We start from the raw sequence: 25,638 nt of genomic DNA, 5'->3' as shown, positions 1-25,638 counted from the left end.
TTTTTTAATGTTAATTTATTATTGAGAGACAGAGAGAGACAGAGCATGAACAGGGGAGGGGCAGAGGGAGAGGAAGACACAGAATCTGAAGCAGATTCCAGGCTCTGAGCTGTCAGCACAGAGCCTGATGCGGGGCTCCAACTTGAAAACTGCGAGATCATGACCTGAGCCAAAGTTGGACGCTTAACCAACTGAGGCACCCAGGCGCCCCTACGTGTTAGCATTTTTAACTTCTCCTGACTATATTTTACTTCTTTGATCTATGCAGAAAGGGATTCTATGCTTTTTCAACTGCGGCTAGCTTCTTATTATTGTGGTTCTAAACTCTAGTTCAGAAATCTTGCTTCTATCTGTGTTTATTATTCTATCCTGGCTGTCATTTCTTACTGTTCTTTCTTTTCTGGTGAATTCCTTTGTTTTGTCATCTTGGAGGAATAACAAAATTAATAAAAAAATAAAAATTAAAAAACAAAAAAATCAAATAAAAGAAGCTAAATCCTAGGTGTGTTTTCATCTGCTTGTTGAAAGAAGCTTGATAGAATAGAGAAAAAAGGGAAATAATGGAAAGAAAAGGAAAAAAGAAAAAATATACTAAAATATTTTAAAATTAAAAAAGAATAGAATAAAGTAGAATACAATGAAATAAAGTGAAATAGAATAAAAAATTAACAATGAAAAACAAATTTAAAATTTTTAAACGAAAATAAAAATAAGTTTTCCTCTTTCTGTGTCCAAGAAAAAAAAAGAAAGAAAAAAAAGCCCAAATTAAACAAAGATAGACTATGAAGCACTCTATATGGTCTGTACACTAAGCAGGCAGAGAGACTTGTGTTGGTCTTCTAGGTGATGTGCTTGAAGGGCTCTGCTGGGCAGGGCTTGGTGTAATGGTTTCATTCTCCACTAGGTGGCGCTGTTTAGTTTACTGGGGTCGATCTGGGTAGTGCTCACGTGCATGTACGTGTATGTGTGTGTGCAGGAGAGGTGGAAATGGCTTCACCCAGCTTCCTAGTCTCTGGCATAGGAACTTTACACTCTCACTGACCCACAATGAAGCACCCCTCCTTTTTCTCAGACTTCCATCCACACCCCACCTCCAGCCTGTGTCCAAGCCATCAGCCTGCCAGGTGGCACCTCCCTCCATAGTTTTATCTGAGATGGACAGTGTTTCAAGGCCCCTCACTTCAGAGAACCCTGTGGCTTGGACCCACACCTAGTCTCTGGGGGAGGGTCTTGCTGAGCAGTGGCCAGGTGCCAGCTTGCCCTAGAAAACATTTGTGCAATTGGGCAGTGGCAGAGGTTCAGAGGCTATGGCAAATCATAACACACAGTTGGTGCCAGGTTTCACCGCTTGGCATCTTTGTCCCAATACCATCAAACGTGGCTGCTCTCTGGGGTCTTCTGGGATCTTTGCTTGTGGGTAAGCCGTATGGCCTCTACCAAATTCTCTCCAATCAGGGGAACTGCTGATTGTCCCTTATGGCACAAGGACCCCTCAGACCCTGCTGCCTGCTCCTGGGGATTTGCCCTCTTTCCTCACCAGAGCACCACCAGGTACTGAGCTCTGGAATTTCCGACTCTGTGCTCCACTGTCTATAGAATCCTAAAGGTATTGAAACCCTCAACTTTCTCCCTATCAGGGGTTTTGGGGAACAGATTTCTTGTCCAGTCCCTTGTGTTTTCACTCTTTCCCTCCAGCTACTTTTGGGGGAGTGCATTTTCTGCACTCCCCTGGTGTGCCACATTCCCCCACCACCACCCTTCTCTGTCTTCTGTCCACAAAAACAGCTCCCTGCCCTCCACAGCTTTTCTCTCCCCCAGTTTACCTCTCTGCAGAGTACCTGCTGAGTTCTGTGGCTCAAGTTATGCAGACTGTTGGGTTAATCCTCAGATCAATGTCCTAGGTATGCAAAATGGTTTGGTGCTGATCTAGCTGCATTTCAAGGATTAAACAAGCTGAGAACTTGCATTCTGCTCCACCATCTTGCCCTGTAGAGTTGATTCTTGATTTTTTATTTTTAACTTTTGATTTTCCACTACAGAAAATGAGGCTGTAACTCTATTTCCATCTTTCAGATCTACCATCATCTCCACATCATTAGCGCATACACACGCGCGCGCACACACACACACACACAACATCCTATTTCTCATCTTCCTAATATCATTTTCGTAATATTAGTCATATAAATATTCAGTATTTATTAGTCATGTAAAATCCTACCACAGTTGAGTCACATAGTATACGTTATGATTTCTAGTAGAACTTTTTGTTTTAGTGACAGTAAATAATCATCTTAATGGGTGTGTGAAGTGGCATCTCACTGTGGTTTTGATTTGTATTTCCCTAATGATGTTGTTCCTTAATTTCTATCTGTATACCTTCACAGGAGAAATGTCTAAGCCTTTGCCCATTAAAATTTTTTAATTGTTAAATTGTAATTTTTTACATATTCTGGATGTTAATACTTTTTCTTTATCAGATACATGATTTCCAATTTTTTTCTCCCATAAAGTGGGTTGCCTTTTTATTCTGTTGATTGTGACCTTTGATGCACCAAAGTTTTAAATTTGATGAAGTCCATTTATCTGTTTTTTCTTTTAATTCCGGTGTTTTGGGTGGCAAATCCAAGAAATCATTGCCAAAGTCAACATCATGAAGCTTTTCCTCTATTTTATTTTTTTTAAGGTTCATTTATTTTTGAGAGAGCGAGAGAGAGCGACCATGAGTGCGGGAGGGGCAGAGAGACAGGAGACAGAGACTCCCAGGCAAGAATTCCTGATGTGGTGCTCAAACTCATGAACCTCAAAATCATGCCCTGAGCCAAAGTCAAGAGTCAGACGTTTAACTGACTGGGCTACCCAGGCACTCCTATGTTTTCTTTTAATAGTTTCATAGTTTTATCTCTTAGATTTGTGTCTTGATATATTTTAAGTTAATAAGAGTCCAGCTTCTTTTATTTTTAAATGAAGTTTTCCAAATACCTTTTGTTGAAAAGACAATTTCCTTTATGATTTCTCCTCCTATGTATTTTCCCGTTCACTCTTTCTAGTCCTCCAACTAAGTGGGTATTGGGCCTCCTTGATTCTGATTTTCTATATTTTTTTGGGTTTTGCTCTACTTTTGAGAGGTTTTCTAACTTTGTCTACCAATGCCTGTACTGTAAATTCTGTTTCCAAATACTTGTTTCTTGGGTGCAATATGTTCTATTATCTTTCTAAAAAGGGATGATTTTTTAATTTTTTTTGAGGTTTTCATCTTCCTACATCACCTCTGTTTTCTCCAAATTTGTTTTTTGTCTGTTTTGTCTTTGTCTTTGATGTCAAGGCCTCCCTCAGATGCCTTGGTTATTTATATTCAAGAGTGCAAAACTAAAAGGCTGATTCATAGTTCTGTTTCAGTGGGTAGCACTTATTGACTGTTAGCTTTAGTTTGGGGCAATATGGCTGAGCAATTTCAAAGAGAAACACCTGCTATTAACAGATTCTGCAGAGAAGAGTCTTTCATTCTCCTGTCTAGAGGATATAAACCTGGAAGACAATGTTCTGAGAGATGGTGGGTAAGAGTATGCAGGAGGACAGTGTCTCAACATTTGGTGTATAATTAATCTGTTGTCATTATAAGACCCCTCACCCTCAACAGTGCCTACAGTTTCATCAGTTCATTTGCCCTCTGTTATATCCTCTTCAGGAGGATAACCTAAGGTCTCTGCCTGAGTTGGAGAGGGAAAATTTTGTGGTTAAATGATTTTTGGACCCAGATTTTAAAAAGAGCTTTGTGTTTTCAACTCTACCTTCACTCTCATCTCAAAAAATCATTGTTGTCACCAACTGAGAACCATGCCAAAGATTTAATATTTCAAATTAAACCTCTTGGTTTTTCTTACTTCTGGCCTAGAATCCAACTTTCTCAGGTATGCTAAATTAGTTCTGTTTGCTGGCTTGTAGAATGTCATAGCTATTGAGCTTCTCATTCTCTTTTACTTTTAGTTCTTAAAAAATCGCTTTGGTAATATTTTAGTGTAGTTTTAGAGTGAACAGTGGTGTGTTCAACTTGCCATACTTCCTTGGGAGATTTTATTTTAATTTTTAGTGGCACATTGGAGGTTTAAATATTTATGTGTCAAATCATTGAACTTTTCTTTTGTCAACTCTCCAAATAAATTGCATTTATTTTTAAAAAGGTATTCCTTATTTGAAATCTCAAAATCATTTGTATTCCTTACAGTGTGTTTTTAACTTTTAAAGTGTGAACATGTAACTCAATTATCTGGTATTTATTTTAGGATATAACTTGAGCTAAATATCCAAACTGAGTTTTCCTCAAACATAAAACTGATTTTTCCTAACAATATTTATTTGCTCCATACTCATTGATTTGTGATGTTTCCACTACAGTATATTAAGTTCTAATATATACAAGTCTGACTTTACTAACAATTCAGTATATCTATTCTCCCATGCTGTGTTAATTAGTGTAGATTTCTAACTCTCGTCTCCACTTCAAAATTTTGGTAATACTTATGTACTTATTTTTTAAGATTTAAATATGACTTCCCGGATTCTGGGAAGATGGCGGCGTAGGAGGACGCTGGGCTCACCGCGCGTCCTGCTGATCACTTAGATTCCACCTACACCTGCCTAAATAACCCAGAAAACCGCCAGAGGATTAGCAGAACAGAGTCACCAGACCCAAGTGCAGACGAGAGGCCCACGGAAGAGGGTAGGAAGGGCGGCAAGGCAGTGCGCGCTCCACGGACTGGCGGGAGGGAGCAGGGGCGGAGGGGCGGCTCGCCAGCCAAGCAGAGCCCCCGAGTCCGGCTTGCAAAAGCGGAGGGGCCTGACGGACTGTGTTCCAACAGCAAGCGCGACTTAGCGTCTGGGAGGTCATAAGTTAACAGCTCTGCTCGGAAAGCGGGAAGGCTGGAGGACAAAGGGAGGGTGAGCTGCGGAGCCCCCGGACGACAGAGCTCAGTTTGGCGGGGAACAAAGGCGCTCGCCAGCGCCATCTCCCCCGCCCATCCCCCAGCCAAAATCCCAAAGGGAACCGGTTCCGGCCAGGGAAATTGCTCGCTCCGCGCGAACACCCAACTCTGTGCTTCTGCGGAGCCAAACCTCCGGCAGCGATCTGACTCCCTCCGGCTGCCACAGGGCCCCTCCTGAAGTGGATCACCTAAGGAGAAGCGAGCTAAGCCTGCCCCCCCTGCCGCCGTGCACCTTGCCTTCCCACCCCAGCTAATACGCCAGATCCCCAGCATCACAAGCCTGGCAGTGTGCAAGTAGCCCAGACGGGCCACGCCACCCCACAGTGAATCCCGCCCCTAGGAGAGGGGAAGAGAAGGCACACACCAGTCTGACTGTGGCCCCAGCGGTGGGCTGGGGGCAGACATCAGGTCGGACTGCGGCCCCGCCCACCAACTCTAGTTATACACCACAGCACACGGGAAGTGCCCTGCAGGCCCTCACCACACCAGGGACTATCCAAAATGACCAAGCGGAAGAATTCCCCTCAGAAGAATCTCCAGGAAATAACAACAGCTAATGAGCTGATCAAAAAGGATTTAAATAATATAACAGAAAGTGAATTTAGAATAATAGTCATAAAATTAATCGCTGGGCTGGAAAACAGCATACAGGACAGCAGAGAATCTCTTGCTACAGACATCAGGGGACTAAGGAACAGTCACGAGGAGCTGAAAAACGCTTTAAAGGAAATGGAAAACAAAATGCAAACCACCACGGCTCGGATGGAAGAGGCAGAGGAGAGAATAGGTGAACTAGAAGATAAAGTTATGGAAAAAGAGGAAGCTGAGAAAAAGAGAGATAAAAAAATCCAGGAGTATGAGGGGAAAATTAGAGAACTAAGTGATACACTAAAAAGAAATAATATACGCATAATTGGTATCCCAGAGGAGGAAGAGAGAGGAAAAGGTGCTGAAGGGGTACTTGAAGAAATAATAGCTGAGAACTTCCCTGAACTGGGGAAGGAAAAAGGCATTGAAATCCAAGAGGCACAGAGAACTCCCTTCAGACGTAACTTGAATCGATCTTCTGCACGACATATCATAGTGAAACTGGCAAAATACAAGGATAAAGAGAAAATTCTGAAAGCAGCAAGGGGTAAACGTGCCCTCACATATAAAGGGAGACCTATAAGACTCGTGACTGATCTCTCTTTTGAAACTTGGCAGGCCAGAAAGAATTGGCACGAGATTTTCAGGGTGCTAGACAGCAAAAATATGCAGCCGAGAATCCTTTATCCAGCAAGTCTGTCATTTAGAATAGAAGGAGAGATAAAGGTCTTCCCAAACAAACAAAAACTGAAGGAATCTGTCACCACTAAACCAGCCCTACAAGAGATCCTAAGGGGGACCCTGTGAGACAAAGTACCAGAGACATCACTACAAGCATAAAACATACAGACATCACAATGACTCTAAACCCGTATCTTTCTATAATAACACTGAATGTAAATGGATTAAATGCGCCAACCAAAAGACATAGGGTATCAGAATGGATAAAAAAACAAGACCCATCTATTTGCTGTCTACAAGAGACTCATTTTAGACCTGAGGACACCTTTAGATTCAGAGTGAGGGGATGGAGAACTATTTATCATGCTACTGGAAGCCAGAAGAAAGCTGGAGTAGCCATACTTATATCAGACAAACTAGACTTTAAATTAAAGGCTGTAACAAGAGATGAAGAAGGACATTATATAATAGTTACAGGGTCTATCCATCAGGAAGAGCTAACAATTATAAATGTCTATGCGCCGAATACCGGAGCCCCCAAATATATAAAACAATTACTCATAAACAGAAGCAACCTTATTGATAAGAATGTGGTAATTGCTGGGGACGTTAACACCCCACTTACAGAAATGGATAGATCATCTAGACACACGGTCAATAAAGAAACAAGGGCCCTGAATGAGACACTGGATCAGATGGGCTTGACAGATCTATTTAGAACTCTGCATCCCAAAGCAACAGAATATACTTTCTTCTCGAGTGCACATGGAACATTCTCCAAGATAGATCATATACTGGGTCACAAAACAGCCCTTCATAAGTTTACAAGAATTGAAATTATACCATGCATACTTTCAGACCACAATGCTATGAAGCTTGAAATCAACCACAGGAAAAAGTCTGGAAAACCTCCAAAAGCATGGAGGTTAAAGAACACCCTACTAACGAATGAGTGGGTCAACCAGGCAATTAGAGAAGAAATCAAAAAATATATGGAAACAAACGAAAATGAAAATACAACAATCCAAACGCTTTGGGACGCAGCGAAGGCAGTCCTGAGAGGAAAATACATTGCAATCCAGGCCTATCTCAAGAAACAAGAAAAATCCCAAATACAAAATCTAACAGCACACCTAAAGGAAATAGAAGCAGAACAGCAAAGGCAGCCTAAACCCAGCAGAAGAAGAGAAATAATAAAGATCAGAGCAGAAATAAACAATATAGAATCTAAAAAAACTGTAGAGCAGATCAACGAAACCAAGAGTTGGTTTTTTGAAAAAATAAACAAAATTGACAAACCTCTAGCCAGGCTTCTCAAAAAGAAAAGGGAGATGACCCAAATAGATAAAATCATGAATGAAAATGGAATTATTACAACCAATCCCTCAGAGATACAAACAATTATCAGGGAATACTATGAAAAATTATATGCCAACAAATTGGACAACCTGGAAGAAATGGACAAATTCCTGAACACCCACACTCTTCCAAAACTCAATCAGGAGGAAATAGAAAGCTTGAACAGACCCATAACCAGCGAAGAAATTGAATCGGTTATCAAAAATCTCCCAACAAATAAGAGTCCAGGACCAGATGGCTTCCCAGGGGAGTTCTACCAGACGTTTAAAGCAGAGATAATACCTATCCTTCTCAAGCTATTCCAAGAAATAGAAAGGGAAGGAAAACTTCCAGACTCATTCTATGAAGCCAGTATTACTTTGATTCCTAAACCAGACAGAGACCCAGTAAAAAAAGAGAACTACAGGCCAATATCCCTGATGAATATGGATGCAAAAATTCTCAATAAGATACTAGCAAATCGAATTCAACAGCATATAAAAAGAATTATTCACCATGATCAAGTGGGATTCATTCCTGGGATGCAGGGCTGGTTCAACATTCGCAAATCAATCAACGTGATACATCACATTAACAAAAAAAAAGAGAAGAACCATATGATCCTGTCAATCGATGCAGAAAAGGCCTTTGACAAAATCCAGCACCCTTTCTTAATAAAAACCCTTGAGAAAGTCGGGATAGAAGGAACATACTTAAAGATCATAAAAGCCATTTATGAAAAGCCCACAGCTAACATCATCCTCAACGGGGAAAAACTGAGAGCTTTTTCCCTGAGATCAGGAACACGACAGGGATGCCCACTCTCACCGCTGTTGTTTAACATAGTGCTGGAAGTTCTAGCATCAGCAATCAGACAACAAAAGGAAATCAAAGGCATCAAAATTGGCAAAGATGAAGTCAAGCTTTCGCTTTTTGCAGATGACATGATATTATACATGGAAAATCCGATAGACTCCACCAAAAGTCTGCTAGAACTGATACATGAATTCAGCAAAGTTGCAGGATACAAAATCAATGTACAGAAATCAGTTGCATTCTTATACACTAACAATGAAGCAACAGAAAGACAAATAAAGAAACTGATCCCATTCACAATTGCACCAAGAAGCATAAAATACCTAGGAATAAATCTAACCAAAGATGTAAAGGATCTGTATGCTGAAAACTATAGAAAGCTTATGAAGGTAATTGAAGAAGATTTAAAGAAATGGAAAGACATTCCCTGCTCATGGATTGGAAGAATAAATATTGTCAAAATGTCAATACTACCCAAAGCTATCTACACATTCAATGCAATCCCAATCAAAATTGCACCAGCATTCTTCTCGAAATTAGAACAAGCAATCCTAAAATTCATATGGAACCACAAAAGGCCCCGAATAGCCAAAGGAATTTTGAAGAAGAAGACCAAAGCAGGAGGCATCACAATCCCAGACTTTAGCCTCTACTACAAAGCTGTCATCATCAAGACAGCATGGTATTGGCACAAAAACAGACACACAGACCAATGGAATAGAATAGAAACCCCAGAACTAGACCCACAAACGTATGGCCAACTCATCTTTGACAAAGCAGGAAAGAACATCCAATGGAAAAAAGACAGCCTCTTTAACAAATGGTGCTGGGAGAACTGGACAGCAACATGCAGAAGGTTGAAACTAGACCACTTTCTCACACCATTTACAAAAATAAACTCAAAATGGATAAAGGACCTAAATGTGAGACAGGAAACCATCAGAACCTTAGAGGAGAAAGCAGGAAAAGACCTCTCTGACCTCAGCCGTAGCAATCTCTTACTCGACACATCCCCAAAGGCAAGGGAATTAAAAGCAAAAGTGAATTACTGGGACCTTATGAAGATAAAAAGCTTCTGCACAGCAAAGGAAACAACCAACAAAACTAAAAGGCAACCAACGGAATGGGAAAAGATATTTGCAAATGACATATCGGACAAAGGGCTAGTATCTAAAATCTATAAAGAGCTCACCAAACTCCACACCCGAAAAACAAATAACGCAGTGAAGAAATGGGCAGAAAACATGAATAGACACTTCTCTAAAGAAGACATCCAGATGGCCAACAGGCACATGAAAAGATGTTCAGCGTCGCTCCTTATCAGGGAAATACAAATCAAAACCACACTCAGGTATCACCTCACGCCAGTCAGAGTGGCCAAAATGAACAAATCAGGAGACTATAGATGCTGGAGAGGATGTGGAGAAACGGGAACCCTCTTGCACTGTTGGTGGGAATGCAAATTGGTGCAGCCGCTCTGGAAAGCAGTGTGGAGGTTCCTCAGAAAATTAAAAATAGACCTACCCTATGACCCAGCAATAGCACTGCTAGGAATTTACCCAAGGGATACAGGAGTACTGATGCATAGGGGCACTTGTACCCCAATGTTCATAGCAGCACTCTCAACAATAGCCAAATGATGGAAAGAGCCTAAATGTCCATCAACTGATGAATGGATAAAGAAATTGTGGTTTATATACACAATGGAATACTACGTGGCAATGAGAAAAAATGAAATATGGCCTTTTGTAGCAACGTGGATGGAACTGGAGAGTGTGATGCTAAGTGAAATAAGCCATACAGAGAAAGACAGATACCATATGGTTTCACTCTTATGTGGATCCTGAGAAACTTAACAGGAACCCATGGGGGAGGGGAAGGAAAAAAAAAAAAAAAAAAAAGGACGTTAGAGTGGGAGAGAGCCAAAGCATAAGAGACTGTTAAAAACTGAGAACAAACTGAGGGTTGATGGGGGGTAGGAGGGAGGGGCGGGTGGGTGATGGGTATTGAGGAGGGCACCTTTTGGGATGAGCACTGGGTGTTGTATGGAAACCAATTTGTCAATAAACTTCATATAAAAAAATAAATAAATAAATAAATAAATAAATAAATGACTTCCCAAAAGCTTTGCCAAGTCTCTCCTCAAAAATCCCATTACGATTTTTATTAGAATTTGTAGAAATCATAAGTACTATTCAGTAAATATTGCTGTTTTTCCCTTTTGTTGAAGCTGCAAGTGGCCAAGAATCTTGCTTTCTATGGTGTGTGAATGGAAGTTATAGGTATGTCACTTCCTTTCCTCACCACTTCCTTCCTTACCAATGCTCTAGCGATTGGAGAAATGCATGTCAAGATATAACTCCCATGTACCTGGGCACCTGAGGGACAACAATGAGCAGAGCCTCCCTGTTGATCTGCATTGGACATATAGTGGGAAAAATATATACTTAACCTTTTTTTTTTGTTGTTAAGCTACTGAGATTTTAGGGCTGTTTGGACCTCCAGCACAATGTAGCCTATCTATAATATGGAATTATGTTAATGATATCAACTAATTTGGGAAATCTAGGATTATCTATAACATAACTGCTATAGGATTCATTACTGTCAAGAAAGGGGTTAAATACTGTAATATTAAGTTTATTTCAGTTGACTCTCTTGGCTAGTTCCATATCAATACTTTAGTCCCCTTTATGATATTTTATCAAATTAGACTTGAAGGCCTCTGCTCAAAATAGTGTTTTCAAGGTAGGGGGATAGGGCTATGGATCCTTAGATCCTGTATTTGTCCTTGTGTTTTCATAGATTTTCATGAGGAAAATTTTCTTTTTAAGGCATTAGTGCTTTTTGTGCCTTTTCTCCTGATGTATACCCCCACCCCTCTACTATTTGAGATTTGTGCTATTAGAAAGAAGTACTTGAAAAGATGCTACTGAGAAAGACCCTTGGCTCACCTTCTACCTAAGGTCTTAGCTCTCAGTGGTTCTCTTTCAAATCACTATGAGTGACAGAAGGATCAGTTCAGAAATTCAAAGGCTGAGCCTACCTGTGCATGTTCCAAGGACACAGAAAAAGGTGGAAAGTGAAAGCAGTTTTTAAAAATTTTCTCACCCAGATCTTTAGGAATCCACTGAGGCAGAGGTATGTGTGTTCTTTCTGTATGAGAGAGTGAGATGGATATTTGCCTGTCCTTCTGGTGACCAATCTATGTTTCATGTTTCTTTGGGGTGTATAGCTAAAGTGCCTTTTCTAGCCTCTCCTACAGTTAATATGGGTCATGGAATGTGGGTAAAAGTGACATATAACACTTTCAGGCCTCACTTCCATATCTTTTACCACTAGGTGCTTACCTTCTATTCAGATCAAATGGAGGACTCCAAGCTGCTATGTAAGAGTGGAGTCCCTAGACGGAAGGAATGTGGGTTTTCTTGCTAACCCACTGGACTGTGAATATGAGTGACAAATAAACTATTGTGTTATGCCACTGATCTTTGTAGATATATAACAGCCTATTCTGATATTAAAAGAATAGTTCCAAACAAAATTGTGTATTTTATAGAGTAAGTCCTTTATGGAGTGGGAGTGGAAGGAAGATTGTTTGTGTTTATGTAATATTATCTAGTTCATAAACCTAATTAGGTGAATATGAAAATGTCATTTAATCATGTTTTATCTGAAAAAATATATATAATTGGCTGAATTGGTGGACTATTTTACTCTCATGTAAAACCTGACAAGTGTGAAGTAAGTTTATTAATGTCTATGACAGTATATTAGGTGGTTCTCCTTTGCAGTCACAATCTAAGATTCATACCTCATGTATAAGGATATGATCATATTGTTATTTGAGACTTTCCCGTTGAATTAAAAATTAAGAAAGTAAATATTTTATAAAAATTGCTTGTAGTCACTCACTTGTATTAAGAAGTAGCAATACTTTCATACACAGGAACTCTTCTTGGCTAACTTGAAGCTTGACAAACTCCTGTGGAATCTGCCACATGGTGAGGCATAGTGAATAGAATGATGATTCCTTCATCCTCTGTCTTATATCACACACAACACACACAAGAGAAAGCAAGAAGGAAAAAACATACACATGGTGTCTTAGCCAGTTTGTGTGATTTACCAGAGAAAATGGCATTTGGTAATTTATATATTATTAAAACTGTCTTTTTGTAAACACACTCAATATTTTGAAGTTTAAGCAAAATAAACAAATAAAGTAAATCATTCACAATGCTGAATTTTTTGAAGTTAAGAAATTTTAAAGTTAGAAAATCATATTAAATACACATGTTGCTTCTCACTTTTATTATTACATTTTAAAAACCTAAGGAGTTGAGAATGTGGAGCTGAGGAAATCATTTATTTATGATTTTTTTTCTGTTAAAAATATATAAAATTTTATATGTAATCCAATGGGAGAATGGATTCAGTTCACAGAAATTGAAGAGTATAGAATAGTTCAGTGTATTCAGTTGAGAGTATTCAGTGTAGAACAGTTATACTGTGAACTATTCTAGGGGAAATGTATGGTGAACTATTCTAGGGGAAATGTATGGTGATCAAGAAAAGAGAACATTACAAAGGATTAAACAATTGACAAGGCCAAACACTAATTCTGAAGGTTGGGGACATTTTTTAAAGGTATTTTCTCAACCATGTGTTCTGCAATATCTACATTAGTCACATGCAGCTAACACAAATAGTGAAAAGAAAACTAGATTTTGACTCAGAAGAACTAACATTAATCCTGCCACTCAGATTCTTTGGCAGGATATGCAATTCCTCTGAGCTTATTTCCTGAACTGTAAAATGTAGGATGCTGATTCCTACCTATTTCAAGGGATTATAGGGCAAAATGGAATTAAAATATATGAAAATTATTCATTACCTATAAAGACTTATACAAGTAACTTATATGCTATAAAATTCTGAGTCAGCATTCATCATTAGAATGGTATAAGTATTTCCACGAAAAGATTCTTACTCAGTTTAAGGTTATACATAGAAAATTAATTATAGTAATTTAAATACAGCCAAGAAAATTGAAATATTTATCTTTTAATTTCTAAAATAAATTATTAGCGATTTTTCCTCTAGAAGGAGAGATAATGTCTTTATTTTTTGAAGGTAAGTCAATACTTTCAAGCAAAATTATTTCTAATTTACATAATTATCTTCATCAGTACAAAGGTATAAAATTTTAATTTGATAAACTAAAAATTTCATTTTATCTTTAAGTATGTTTCTTGACACATTGAAACAAAAGGGGAAATCTCCAAATATCAAATTACTAATATAATGATAACAATTTTATTAATTTTCTTATATCAAGCTATATCCTGAGATAATTCTGATAAAGTTTTCAGGAAAATTCTTTTATTTAGGATACCAATAGTATAATCATCTATTGAAATGTAATTTCTAAGATTATCCTACATATACACTGTAATAATAAGAACAAAAATCAAGTTACTACTTACTCATTTAGTATTAGATCAGGTGCAAAATATAGCATCTGCCCACTGACATGTTTATAAGATCTCCATCCTAGTCCAAACACCATTAAGCTCATCCAAGAATACTGGATGAGAGTTATCTGGTCATCAATATGTAAGTTTCTAAAACCTACAAAACAAATTAAAAAATAAAATGATCCCCCAAATCACTTGTGTTAAAATGCTGAAAATACATAGAAATTTGAAAATAGATGTAAGTAGGGTAATATGTTGTTTTTAATTTTAATATATTTTATGCTACAAATGAGGAAATATTAATAAATAATACCTGAGAAATTAAAAAGGAATAACATTGGAAGTCATTAAAAATGGTCACTATGTTTTAGCATTTCTGGGAATTCACTGATTGATGGTCATCCATCATTGACACATACAATATTCATTTATTGAGAATCACTTGTCTGTTAGGCACTGTGTTAAAATGGCGGGGTTAGGAAAATGGAAGACCCAACCCTTACCCTTAAAAGAAACTCATAAGTTGACAGGAGAGACAAACACATACTTATGTGCACCAGGAATTGGGAAGCAGGTCAGGAAAAACTCCCAAAGAGATCATGCTCAAGCAGAGTATAATCAGTTTGTTAAAGAATCTTGAGTCTTTGGACTTTAAAAAAAAAAACTGGTTTTATTTTGTAAAACCACTGCTTTCAATCGTGCTTTATTTTTATTTAACATCCTTTAATTATGTCTTAGGTAGATTCCATAGTTTATGGTCACTTTTGTTTTTTGGAACTTAACCCAGTCTCACTTTAAACTATCATGTGGTTTAAAAGGCTTAGGGAGAGAAAAAGAGAGAGTGCATCCTTCTCTGGTGTTGGTGGCAGAGGGAAGACAGCAGGGAGAGGGCAAATGCATTGACTTAAGTGGTCAAAACCTTCTTTTCATCTCTTTTCAATTCTTTTTGCCTGCTTTGCAGAAGATCACCAGCCCAGCGCTGATGAACTTAAAGGAGGGAGAGGCAAAGAGGTAAATTTGGAGATGGAGGCTGTGGTCAGATATATCTATTAAGGAGCTACAATAGCCTTATTTGTGTTGTGGAGGCATCCTTGGTAGCCATGTGGAAGACATATTCAAGGGAATAAGTCTGGAGTTACAGAAAAAAGTTGGGAGCTATTGCCAAAGGCCAGATGAGAGATGATAAAAGTCTGAGATAAGCCAACAGGTAGGAATACAGAGCAGGGAGTACATCAGGGAAATATTTAAAGGGTAAAATCCAAGAGATTTGGCAACTGATTGTATATAGGTAGGAGAAAGAAGGAGCCTAGTAGATATTTCAGTATTTTTACAGGAATGGTGGAGGAAAACAGCATTACTGAGACAAAATAGAGAAGAAATAGGCTAGGGACAAAATCGTAAGTTTTGATATGTTGGAGCGACTTTTGAAATGTCTAGATAGCAGTTAAACAAATGAATTAGAAATATAGAGGGGCTTTGGGTGGCTCAGTCAGTTGACCATCTGACTTCAGCTCAGGTCATGATCTTGAGGTTTGTGAGTTTGAGCAAGGCGACAGGCTCTGTACTGACAGCTTGGAGCATGGAGCCTATTTCAGATTCTGTGTCTCCCTCTGTCTCCGCTCCTCTCTCACTTGTGCTCTGTCTCTCTCAAAAAAAACCATTAAAACATTAAAAAAACAAACATTAAAATATTAAAAAAATTAAAAAACATTAATAATAAACAAATTTTAAAAATAAATATGGATAGATGAACTATAAGTATGAACTTGGAAATTCTTTGTTTTTGAGTATGCTGAAACAATGAGAGTAGATGAAATCTTTTATTAAAGGTACATAAAAATCAAGTGTTTTGGTGGGAACATCAACTATTTTCCACAAAGCTACTTTAATAACATCTGTTCTGCCTAAGAATTTGTTGAAATCTACTTACAAATGACCTATTTCAAAAGTAAAACCCAAACAAAACTTGATTCCTTACAGGATAAAACAAATGTATTTCCTGATTCTGTGAATCATCTCAAGGTAGGTAGAAAAGAAGGTTATCTTTTCTCCATACACTCCTGATAGTCCCATCTTCCTGTGAATAGAAGACTGCTATTCCCTTCTTTAAAATCTTAGCCTCACACAACCAAAAACAACTCTCATGCAAATTCATAATTAGGAATGCCACAGTAGACATCTGCCTCTTTTTTCGGGGATGGTGGTGAGGGGTGTCAACTCTTTAGTATCTAACTTTCTGTCTTCCCTCCCTCTGTCTTCCTTTCTTCCTCTAGGTGGATAGAGTTTCCCATTGGTTGTATTTTGGTGAGAGCAAGTGTCCCCAGTGAAACTGGCTAAGGACTCTACTTCCCTGAGCTTGTGATCTGCATTTGACCCACTGAACACGTACTACCTAGACTTTGAATAAAAAAAAAAAAAAGTAAAACAAAGACAAATGTATGGTTAGGCTCTATTCTGGATGGCAGTGGTTGGATGGCAGTGGTACCCAGTGAGGGCAGAATCCAGTGGGGGCATTTGTGATGTTTGTTTTTTTTGTTTCTGCAGGGACAGCTTGGTTTCTGCCTATTTTCCAAACTTATTCCAGTTTCTATTCACTGAATTTCTGGGGTCCTTCTAGGAAATTATTTTTTCTTTGTGTTCTGTTTCTGATAGCCAGAAGTGTTTGCTAAAATTAACAGAGTTGGCTTTTTTTTGCTTACATCCTGATTTATTCAGGTGCAGAAAAACTCCCTAAACAACTAACCAAGAAAAATGTGGCATGCAATTTTCATAATTCTTTATTTTCATATGACATACATGTATCTTCAAGTTCATGTCTATATATTATTTCTCTTTCAAAACATTTAATACAATAGACCTATAGAAACTAAAGAAATGCATAGAAAGAGTGCTTATAAATAATATTTTATAGGCTTTATGAAAATGGGTAATTCTTTTATGAACTTAAAATCATTTCATAAGAGATTAATAAGTTTTCCTAAATTTTTTGCAAAGCAAAACTCTTTAAAGGGACACATATGTAGATCTTCCTATTGCTGGTCTATCTCCTTAAATTAGGAGTTCTGGAGAGAAGGCTCAAGTTCCAGTTTTGGCTCTACCACTTACTGAATGCCAGCTTGTTTAAGTCAGTTAATATTACTATATCTATATTTCTTCATAAGTAAAATCAAAATGATAAAGAAAGTTAGTTCACAGAGTGGCTATGACACTCAAATGGGATAATTATGCATATTTTGGAGCACTAGTAAGATGCTTATTATTATTCTACCAATGGATCCTGTAATAGAATTGCTGATGAAGAAATGGCTTTAAGAAGGCCACCGATCAGTCTGATGGGATATCTCTAATATTAAAACAATAAGATCCAGAAGGCATTTTATATATTAGTAAATATATAAAAATAACTGTATATGTATGTATTCATACTTATTTATTAACATACATAAATTTGCTAATATATTTGTGATATATTACATATTAAGAGATATTTTATTATATATTATAAATTTAATATCTATAAATATATACTTATATATTTTATTTATATATTATGGAACCTATGTGATAACATTAAAGGGTAAATATTATTAATAGCAACAAAATTCAAAGCAAAAGCAAGTGTTCTATCTGGAATATACATTTTCCAGAACACATATTTCATATATGTATTTATTTTTCCAGACTATATATTTTATATATATGTTATTATATATATATATATATATATATATATATATATATATATAACAAATTACATATTTATATATGAAAAATGACAGTCTCATAGAAATTAGGTTCAATTAGTCACATGTATTAAAACATTAACAAATTTTTCACTATCATCTTCAGGAACATATTTTTATTCTTTATTCCTTTCTTAGTTCCATAACTTTTTTAAAAAAGTGTTTAATACTACTTAAATATTTGAGTTACTATGCTACTCTAGGCCTTAGAGATGTTAACCTCTAATTTGAAAATTTTTACATCATAACAGTTAAATAATTTGTTCTTTTTAAAAAACAGATTCCACTTATATTTACAGGTTTATGTCTACTTTATCCTGCCCTTTATTTTGTAGAAGTTGCTTACTTTTCTTTTTGCATTCTGGGATTACTAAGAAGTAAAAATAAATTACTAAGAAGTAAAAATAAAGGAAGATTTTTAGTAGATTTTAATATATAAGGCAAATCTTGCTGAAATAACTTAAAACTTTTGAAATTACCAATATTTATAGCAGAAAGTGTATTATTTCCATTTAACAGGATGAAAAAGAACTCAGAAAACAGCTTTTTAAAATAGCCACCTTTTAGAGGGCTTACCTGTGATAAATGTACACTGTTAAATTGACTTGAACATGCTTGGTACAGAAGTATAACTCCCCCCCCCATTAACTGTAATATCATTCATTACTTTATACTGAAACAAAGAAGGGAACACTGAGATCAAATTCCCATTGATGATAATGATCAGGTAAAGTCAGTACATTTGCAGTGATGATCAAAATAAGAAACTACACATAGAGAAGTGATGGATGATTCTTAATTGTGTTTAACAAGTAGTAAAGTGACTTTCCTTTTAAGTGACTTGACCTGATAGTTTCTGACAAAAGCCCTGTTACAAGCTGTTCAATCTTTAATGATTAAAAAAAAAAAAACCTATGTGGTAACACATGGCATGTATGATCTTCTAAATTCTCCTGTGTTACTTCCAGGGTTTTGATAAAATATATAGATTGTGCTCCTGTAAAAGCTGTCTTGCATTGAAACATTTTATCCACAACAAAGGCAGAGCATTAAATGCCTCAGCACATTCTGACACAAAGTATGAATGAACTTTGAGGAGCATAGAAAAGCTACAGCACTGTAAGTATAATCACCAACAGATATATGATTGTTTTTAATGAATAAGGACTTGATGGCTAATGATTTAAAGTAGCATAGTTCCTTTCATATCAATTCTGTAATTCAAATTTCTATAAATACCCTTTAAGCACCCCTTTGGGATGAAGCTTTATGGTTGCAATTAGGCATAGAGACTAGAAAGACTAATACTTGCAGTCTGGAGACAGAAAAAAAATGAGAACATAATTATAATTCAGAGTGATAGTAGTATGGTTGATAAAAGCAAGAATGATGTGGTAGAGCAAAGTGGCCTTTGGCTCAGTCTGGGAAGGCTCAGGGAACACTTCAAGTGGCAGATGATTAGAATCCTGAGGGCTAGTTAGAGACCAGCACGGGGGAAATGTGGGAAAAGGGAAGAATCTTCAGGTAGAGAAACGATATGTAAGAAGGCAGGATATTAAACAAAGAGCATTGTGGGAACTTTAGAGTTGCTTGAAGAGGAAGAATGAGAGATAACATTGTAAATTCAGGAGCCAAATCACAAAAGATTCTTGAATGTTAAGGCTAATAAGTTTGGACTTTGTTATGGAAAGGAAAAGGAATGATATAATTAATTATAATTGTTTTTAGAAAGATGATTCTGATGGCAGAAAAGGATTGTTTGGGGGCAGGGTGAAACTGGTAATCGGGTTAGTCAAAGAGCTACAACTGAAATCTAGGAAAAAAGGACAAGGACCTAAACTGAATCATGACAGTAGCAGTGGATGTAGCATGTATAATGAATCCTATGTTTAATAAATAGAGTTGACAAAATTTGATAACTAATTGGATAGGAGGTGAAGGAGAAAAGTGAGCTCAGGATACCCAAGATTCTGTCTGAGGCACCATTTCAAGATACAGGTTTTAGGTTTATGGAGTAGAAGGTCATATTGACTTGGAAATGCATCCATGTGGAAATACATAAATAGTTGAAATAGGTGGTCCAATAGTTCATTACAGGGTCTGGGTTTATAGTATGTATTTGGGAGTCATCAGAATATAGTGTTAGTTGAAGACAAGGCTATGAATGCGCTCATCCAGTCTGTGCAGAATGAGAAACTACTGGAGTAGAAGATGGAACTCAGGAAATGCCAAGTTTATGGTGTGAATGGAAGAACAAATCCACAAAGGAAACAAAATTTGTAAAAAACATATCCACCTCAAGGGAAATGATAAATGCCAAAGTACGAGTATCAGCCAGAAATGGTTATTTCATTAGTGTCTCCAGAGGCATGCAAAACATGGTAATGGCTGAAAGTACTCATTAGATTTGATAAAAAAAATTTTATTGACATCAACAATATTAATTTCAGTGGAATAGGATGTTAGAAAAATCATTTTTTGAAAGGCTTTATAACAGTATTCTCAAAACTTGACTTTACTCATAGGCTAATCTCATTTCTTTCCCACCACTTGTGGGGGTGGGGAGTAAGTTGATTTATTTATTTTAATTGAGATGAAAGAAAAAATCCTTTGTCACATATGCAATGGCTGTCCCTGACTCAAAGATATTTTGGCATGCTTCAAGGCAGAAAACAAGGCAAAGACTGTTGCAGTCTTCTGATACTGTTAATTGCAAGTAGTCTGGCCAACTGAGATTAAGGAGCAAGATATGTTTTCAAAAATGCAATATTTAAAAATGTTAAAGCATTAACCCTAATAGATTTTTTCACAAAATAAACAGAAAAATCAGGACAAAATTTCTAAAAAGCCAATATTTTCCCCAAACCCCTCTGTCACATAAAGTCTGCTACAATGTATTGATATATAGGATAAAGAATATTTCAAGGTGAACCTGAATTGGGAAGGAGGACTTATTAATTTAATTTCCAAAGCCTACCCTGACTTTCAAGACCCTCCTTGATCAAATCATAACTATGACTCTAAATTTCCTTCTACTGCTCTCTCCAACGTAAATTTATTGTCAGTGGCTTCTTAATACTTGGGTGATGAGCCCCCCAGGAGGCCAATACTGTAGTAGTGTTTGAAAACCATATATATAATTGTATTTTCTCAATTAGCAGGTATTAAATGTTATCATTACTATGCTGTGGGGGAAGGTATGATAACATTTTTTTGTGTTATGAATAGAAAAGATTGAGAATAATTCACCAAACATACCTCATGCTTTCCTTATTTTACATCATAAGCCACACTATTCCAAAGTCTCACTTCTTCAAGGTACAATGTAACTGACACCTTGACTCTGAAGCCTTTCTCTAGTCCCTGAAGATAAAAATGTCTTCTGTCTCTCTTTTCTTTAATACCACTCTAGTTGTTTGTGTATCTTATTTATTCCACTGGATTGAAAATTCCTTAACAGAAGGAATATGTATTATTCATTAAAAAAATTAACTATAACTAACATACAGTGTTGTATTAGTTTCAGGTGTACAACATAATGATTCAACATTTCTATAAATTACACAGTGCTCATCACTGTAATTACACAGTGCTCATCACTACACTGTTGCAGGTGTAGTCACCACCTGCAACCAAACAATGTTTTACATTATTAATGACTTTACTCTCTACAGTATACTTTTCATTTCCATGACTTATTTCATAACTACAAGTTTGTATCTTTTAGACTCTTGTATCTATTTCATACATCCCCCTCCCCCCCCTCCTCTCTGGCAACCACCAATTTGTTCTCTGTATTTAAGTCTTTTTTTTGGTGTCTTTATTTCTTCCTTTTTTAAAATTCCACATATAAGTGAAATCATATGTTATGTCTTTCTCTGGCTTAATACCTTTTAGGTACACTGGATGAATGGGCTCATCCAGTCTGTGTAGGATGAAAAACTACTGGAGTAGAAGATGGAACTCAGGAAATGCCAAATTTACGGTGTGAATGGAAGAACAAATCCAAAAAGGAAACAAAATGTGTAAATTGAGAGAAACATGTCCACCTGAAGGTTTTGTTTCAAATGGTATGATCTCGGAGATTCTGGGAAGATGGCGGCGTAGGAGGACGCTGGGCTCACCGCGGGTCCTGCTGCTCACTTAGATTCCACCTACACCTGCCTAAATAACCCAGAAAACCGCCAGAGGATTAGCAGAACAGAGTCACCAGACCCAAGTGCAGACGAGAGGCCCACGGAAGAGGGTAGGAAGGGCGGCAAGGCGGTGCGCGCTCCACGGACTGGCGGGAGGGAGCAGGGGCGGAGGGGCGGCTCGCCAGCCAAGCAGAGCCCCCGAGTCCGGCTTGCAAAAGCGGAGGGGCCTGACGGACTGTGTTCCAACAGCAAGCGCGACTTAGCGTCTGGGAGGTCATAAGTTAACAGCTCTGCTCGGAAAGCGGGAAGGCTGGAGGACAAAGGGAGGGTGAGCTGCGGAGCCCCCGGACGACAGAGCTCAGTTTGGCGGGGAACAAAGGCGCTCGCCAGCGCCATCTCCCCCGCCCATCCCCCAGCCAAAATCCCAAAGGGAACCAGCTCCGGCCAGGGAAATTGCTCGCTCCGCGCGAACACCCAACTCTGTGCTTCTGCGGAGCCAAACCTCTGGCAGCGGATCTGACTCCCTCCGGCTGCCACAGGGCCCCTCCTGAAGTGGATCACCTAAGGAGAAGCGAGCTAAGCCTGCCCCCCCTGCCGCCGTGCACCTTGCCTTCCCACCCCAGCTAATACGCCAGATCCCCAGCATCACAAGCCTGGCAGTGTGCAAGTAGCCCAGACGGGCCACGCCACCCCACAGTGAATCCCGCCCTTAGGAGAGGGGAAGAGAAGGCACACACCAGTCTGACTGTGGCCCCAGCGGTGGGCTGTGGGCAGACATCAGGTCGGACTGCGGCCCCGCCCACCAACTCTAGTTATACACCACAGCACACGGGAAGTGCCCTGCAGGCCCTCACCACACCAGGGACTATCCAAAATGACCAAGCGGAAGAATTCCCCTCAGAAGAATCTCCAGGAAATAACAACAGCTAATGAGCTGATCAAAAAGGATTTAAATAATATAACAGAAAGTGAATTTAGAATAATAGTCATAAAATTAATCGCTGGGCTGGAAAACAGCATACAGGACAGCAGAGAATCTCTTGCTACAGAGATCAAGGGACTAAGGAACAGTCACGAGGAGCTGAAAAACGCTTTAAAGGAAATGCAAAACAAAATGCAAACCACCACGGCTCGGATGGAAGAGGCAGAGGAGAGAATAGGTGAACTAGAAGATAAAGTTATGGAAAAAGAGGAAGCTGAGAAAAAGAGAGATAAAAAAATCCAGGAGTATGAGGGGAAAATTAGAGAACTAAGTGATACACTAAAAAGAAATAATATACACATAATTGGTATCCCAGAGGAGGAAGAGAGAGGGAAAGGTGCTGAAGGGGTACTTGAAGAAATTATAGCTGAGAACTTCCCTGAACTGGGGAAGGAAAAAGGCATTGAAATCCAAGAGGCACAGAGAACTCCCTTCAGACGTAACTTGAATCGATCTTCTGCACGACATATCATAGTGAAACTGGCAAAATACAAGGATAAAGAGAAAATTCTGAAAGCAGCAAGGGGTAAACGTGCCCTCACATATAAAGGGAGACCTATAAGACTCGTGACTGATCTCTCTTTTGAAACTTGGCAGGCCAGAAAGAATTGGCACGAGATTTTCAGGGTGCTAGACAGCAAAAATATGCAGCCGAGAATCCTTTATCCAGCAAGTCTGTCATTTAGAATAGAAGGAGAGATAAAGGTCTTCCCAAACAAACAAAAACTGAAGGAATCTGTCACCACTAAACCAGCCCTACAAGAGATCCTAAGGGGGACCCTGTGAGACAAAGTACCAGAGACATCACTACAAGCATAAAACATACAGACATCACAATGACTCTAAACCCGTATCTTTCTATAATAACACTGAATGTAAATGGATTAAATGCGCCAACCAAAAGACATAGGGTATCAGAATGGATAAAAAAACAAGACCCATCTATTTGCTGTCTACAAGAGACTCATTTTAGACCTGAGGACACCTTTAGATTCAGAGTGAGGGGATGGAGAACTATTTACCATGCTACTGGAAGCCAGAAGAAAGCTGGAGTAGCCATACTTATATCAGACAAACTAGACTTTAAATTAAAGGCTGTAACAAGAGATGAAGAAGGACATTATATAATAGTTACAGGGTCTATCCATCAGGAAGAGCTAACAATTATAAATGTCTATGCGCCGAATACCGGAGCCCCCAAATATATAAAACAATTACTCATAAACAGAAGCAACCTTATTGATAAGAATGTGGTAATTGCTGGGGACTTTAACACCCCACTTACAGAAATGGATAGATCATCTAGACACACGGTCAATAAAGAAACAAGGGCCCTGAATGAGACACTGGATCAGATGGACTTGACAGATCTATTTAGAACTCTGCATCCCAAAGCAACAGAATATACTTTCTTCTCGAGTGCACATGGAACATTCTCCAAGATAGATCATATACTGGGTCACAAAACAGCCCTTCATAAGTTTACAAGAATTGAAATTATACCATGCATACTTTCAGACCACAATGCTATGAAGCTTGAAATCAACCACAGGAAAAAGTCTGGAAAACCTCCAAAAGCATGGAAGTTAAAGAACACCCTACTAACGAATGAGTGGGTCAACCAGGCAATTAGAGAAGAAATCAAAAAATATATGGAAACAAACGAAAATGAAAATACAACAATCCAAACGCTTTGGGACGCAGCGAAGGCAGTCCTGAGAGGAAAATACATTGCAATCCAGGCCTATCTCAAGAAACAAGAAAAATCCCAAATACAAAATCTAACAGCACACCTAAAGGAAATAGAAGCAGAACAGCAAAGGCAGCCTAAACCCAGCAGAAGAAGAGAAATAATAAAGATCAGAGCAGAAATAAACAATATAGAATCTAAAAAAACTGTAGAGCAGATCAACGAAACCAAGAGTTGGTTTTTTGAAAAAATAAACAAAATTGACAAACCTCTAGCCAGGCTTCTCAAAAAGAAAAGGGAGATGACCCAAATAGATAAAATCATGAATGAAAATGGAATTATTACAACCAATCCCTCAGAGATACAAACAATTATCAGGGAATACTATGAAAAATTATATGCCAACAAATTGGACAACCTGGAAGAAATGGACAAATTCCTGAACACCCACACTCTTCCAAAACTCAATCAGGAGGAAATAGAAAGCTTGAACAGACCCATAACCAGCGAAGAAATTGAATCGGTTATCAAAAATCTCCCAACAAATAAGAGTCCAGGACCAGATGGCTTCCCAGGGGAGTTCTACCAGACGTTTAAAGCAGAGATAATACCTATCCTTCTCAAGCTATTCCAAGAAATAGAAAGGGAAGGAAAACTTCCAGACTCATTCTATGAAGCCAGCATTACTTTGATTCCTACACCAGACAGAGACCCAGTAAAAAAAGAGAACTACAGGCCAATATCCCTGATGAATATGGATGCAAAAATTGTCAATAAGATACTAGCAAATCGAATTCAACAGCATATAAAAAGAATTATTCACCATGATCAAGTGGGATTCATTCCTGGGATGCAGGGCTGGTTCAACATTCGCAAATCAATCAACGTGATACATCACATTAACAAAAAAAAAGAGAAGAACCATATGATCCTGTCAATCGATGCAGAAAAGGCCTTTGACAAAATCCAGCACCCTTTCTTAATAAAAACCCTTGAGAAAGTCGGGATAGAAGGAACATACTTAAAGATCATAAAAGCCATTTATGAAAAGCCCACAGCTAACATCATCCTCAACGGGGAAAAACTGAGAGCTTTTTCCCTGAGATCAGGAACACGACAGGGATGCCCACTCTCACCGCTGTTGTTTAACATAGTGCTGGAAGTTCTAGCATCAGCAATCAGACAACAAAAGGAAATCAAAG

General features: G+C 38.1%; 1 protein-coding gene across 2 annotated transcripts in view; it reads right to left on the bottom strand.

Moving 5' to 3' along the window:
• The window catches only part of PGR (progesterone receptor), a 120,247-nt gene that overhangs the window by 10,275 nt on the left and 84,334 nt on the right, over window positions 1-25,638 (bottom strand). For both annotated transcript variants that reach the window (XM_047071487.1, XM_047071488.1), the window contains 2 exons: window positions 13,895-14,039; window positions 12,321-12,451 (listed from right to left, as the gene is read on the bottom strand). In XM_047071487.1, the coding sequence (XP_046927443.1) occupies window positions 12,321-12,451; window positions 13,895-14,039 (276 nt within the window). The remainder of the gene's footprint in view (window positions 1-12,320; window positions 12,452-13,894; window positions 14,040-25,638) is intronic.

Source organism: Lynx rufus, unplaced genomic scaffold (assembly GCF_022079265.1).
Source record: "Lynx rufus isolate CCGP_SWC_20201006 ecotype Redwood Valley unplaced genomic scaffold, mLynRuf1.p SCAF_9, whole genome shotgun sequence".
NCBI lineage: Eukaryota > Metazoa > Chordata > Mammalia > Carnivora > Felidae > Lynx > Lynx rufus.
The sequence above is the reverse complement of the archived record's forward strand: the minus strand, read 5'-3'. Positions and strand labels throughout refer to the sequence as shown.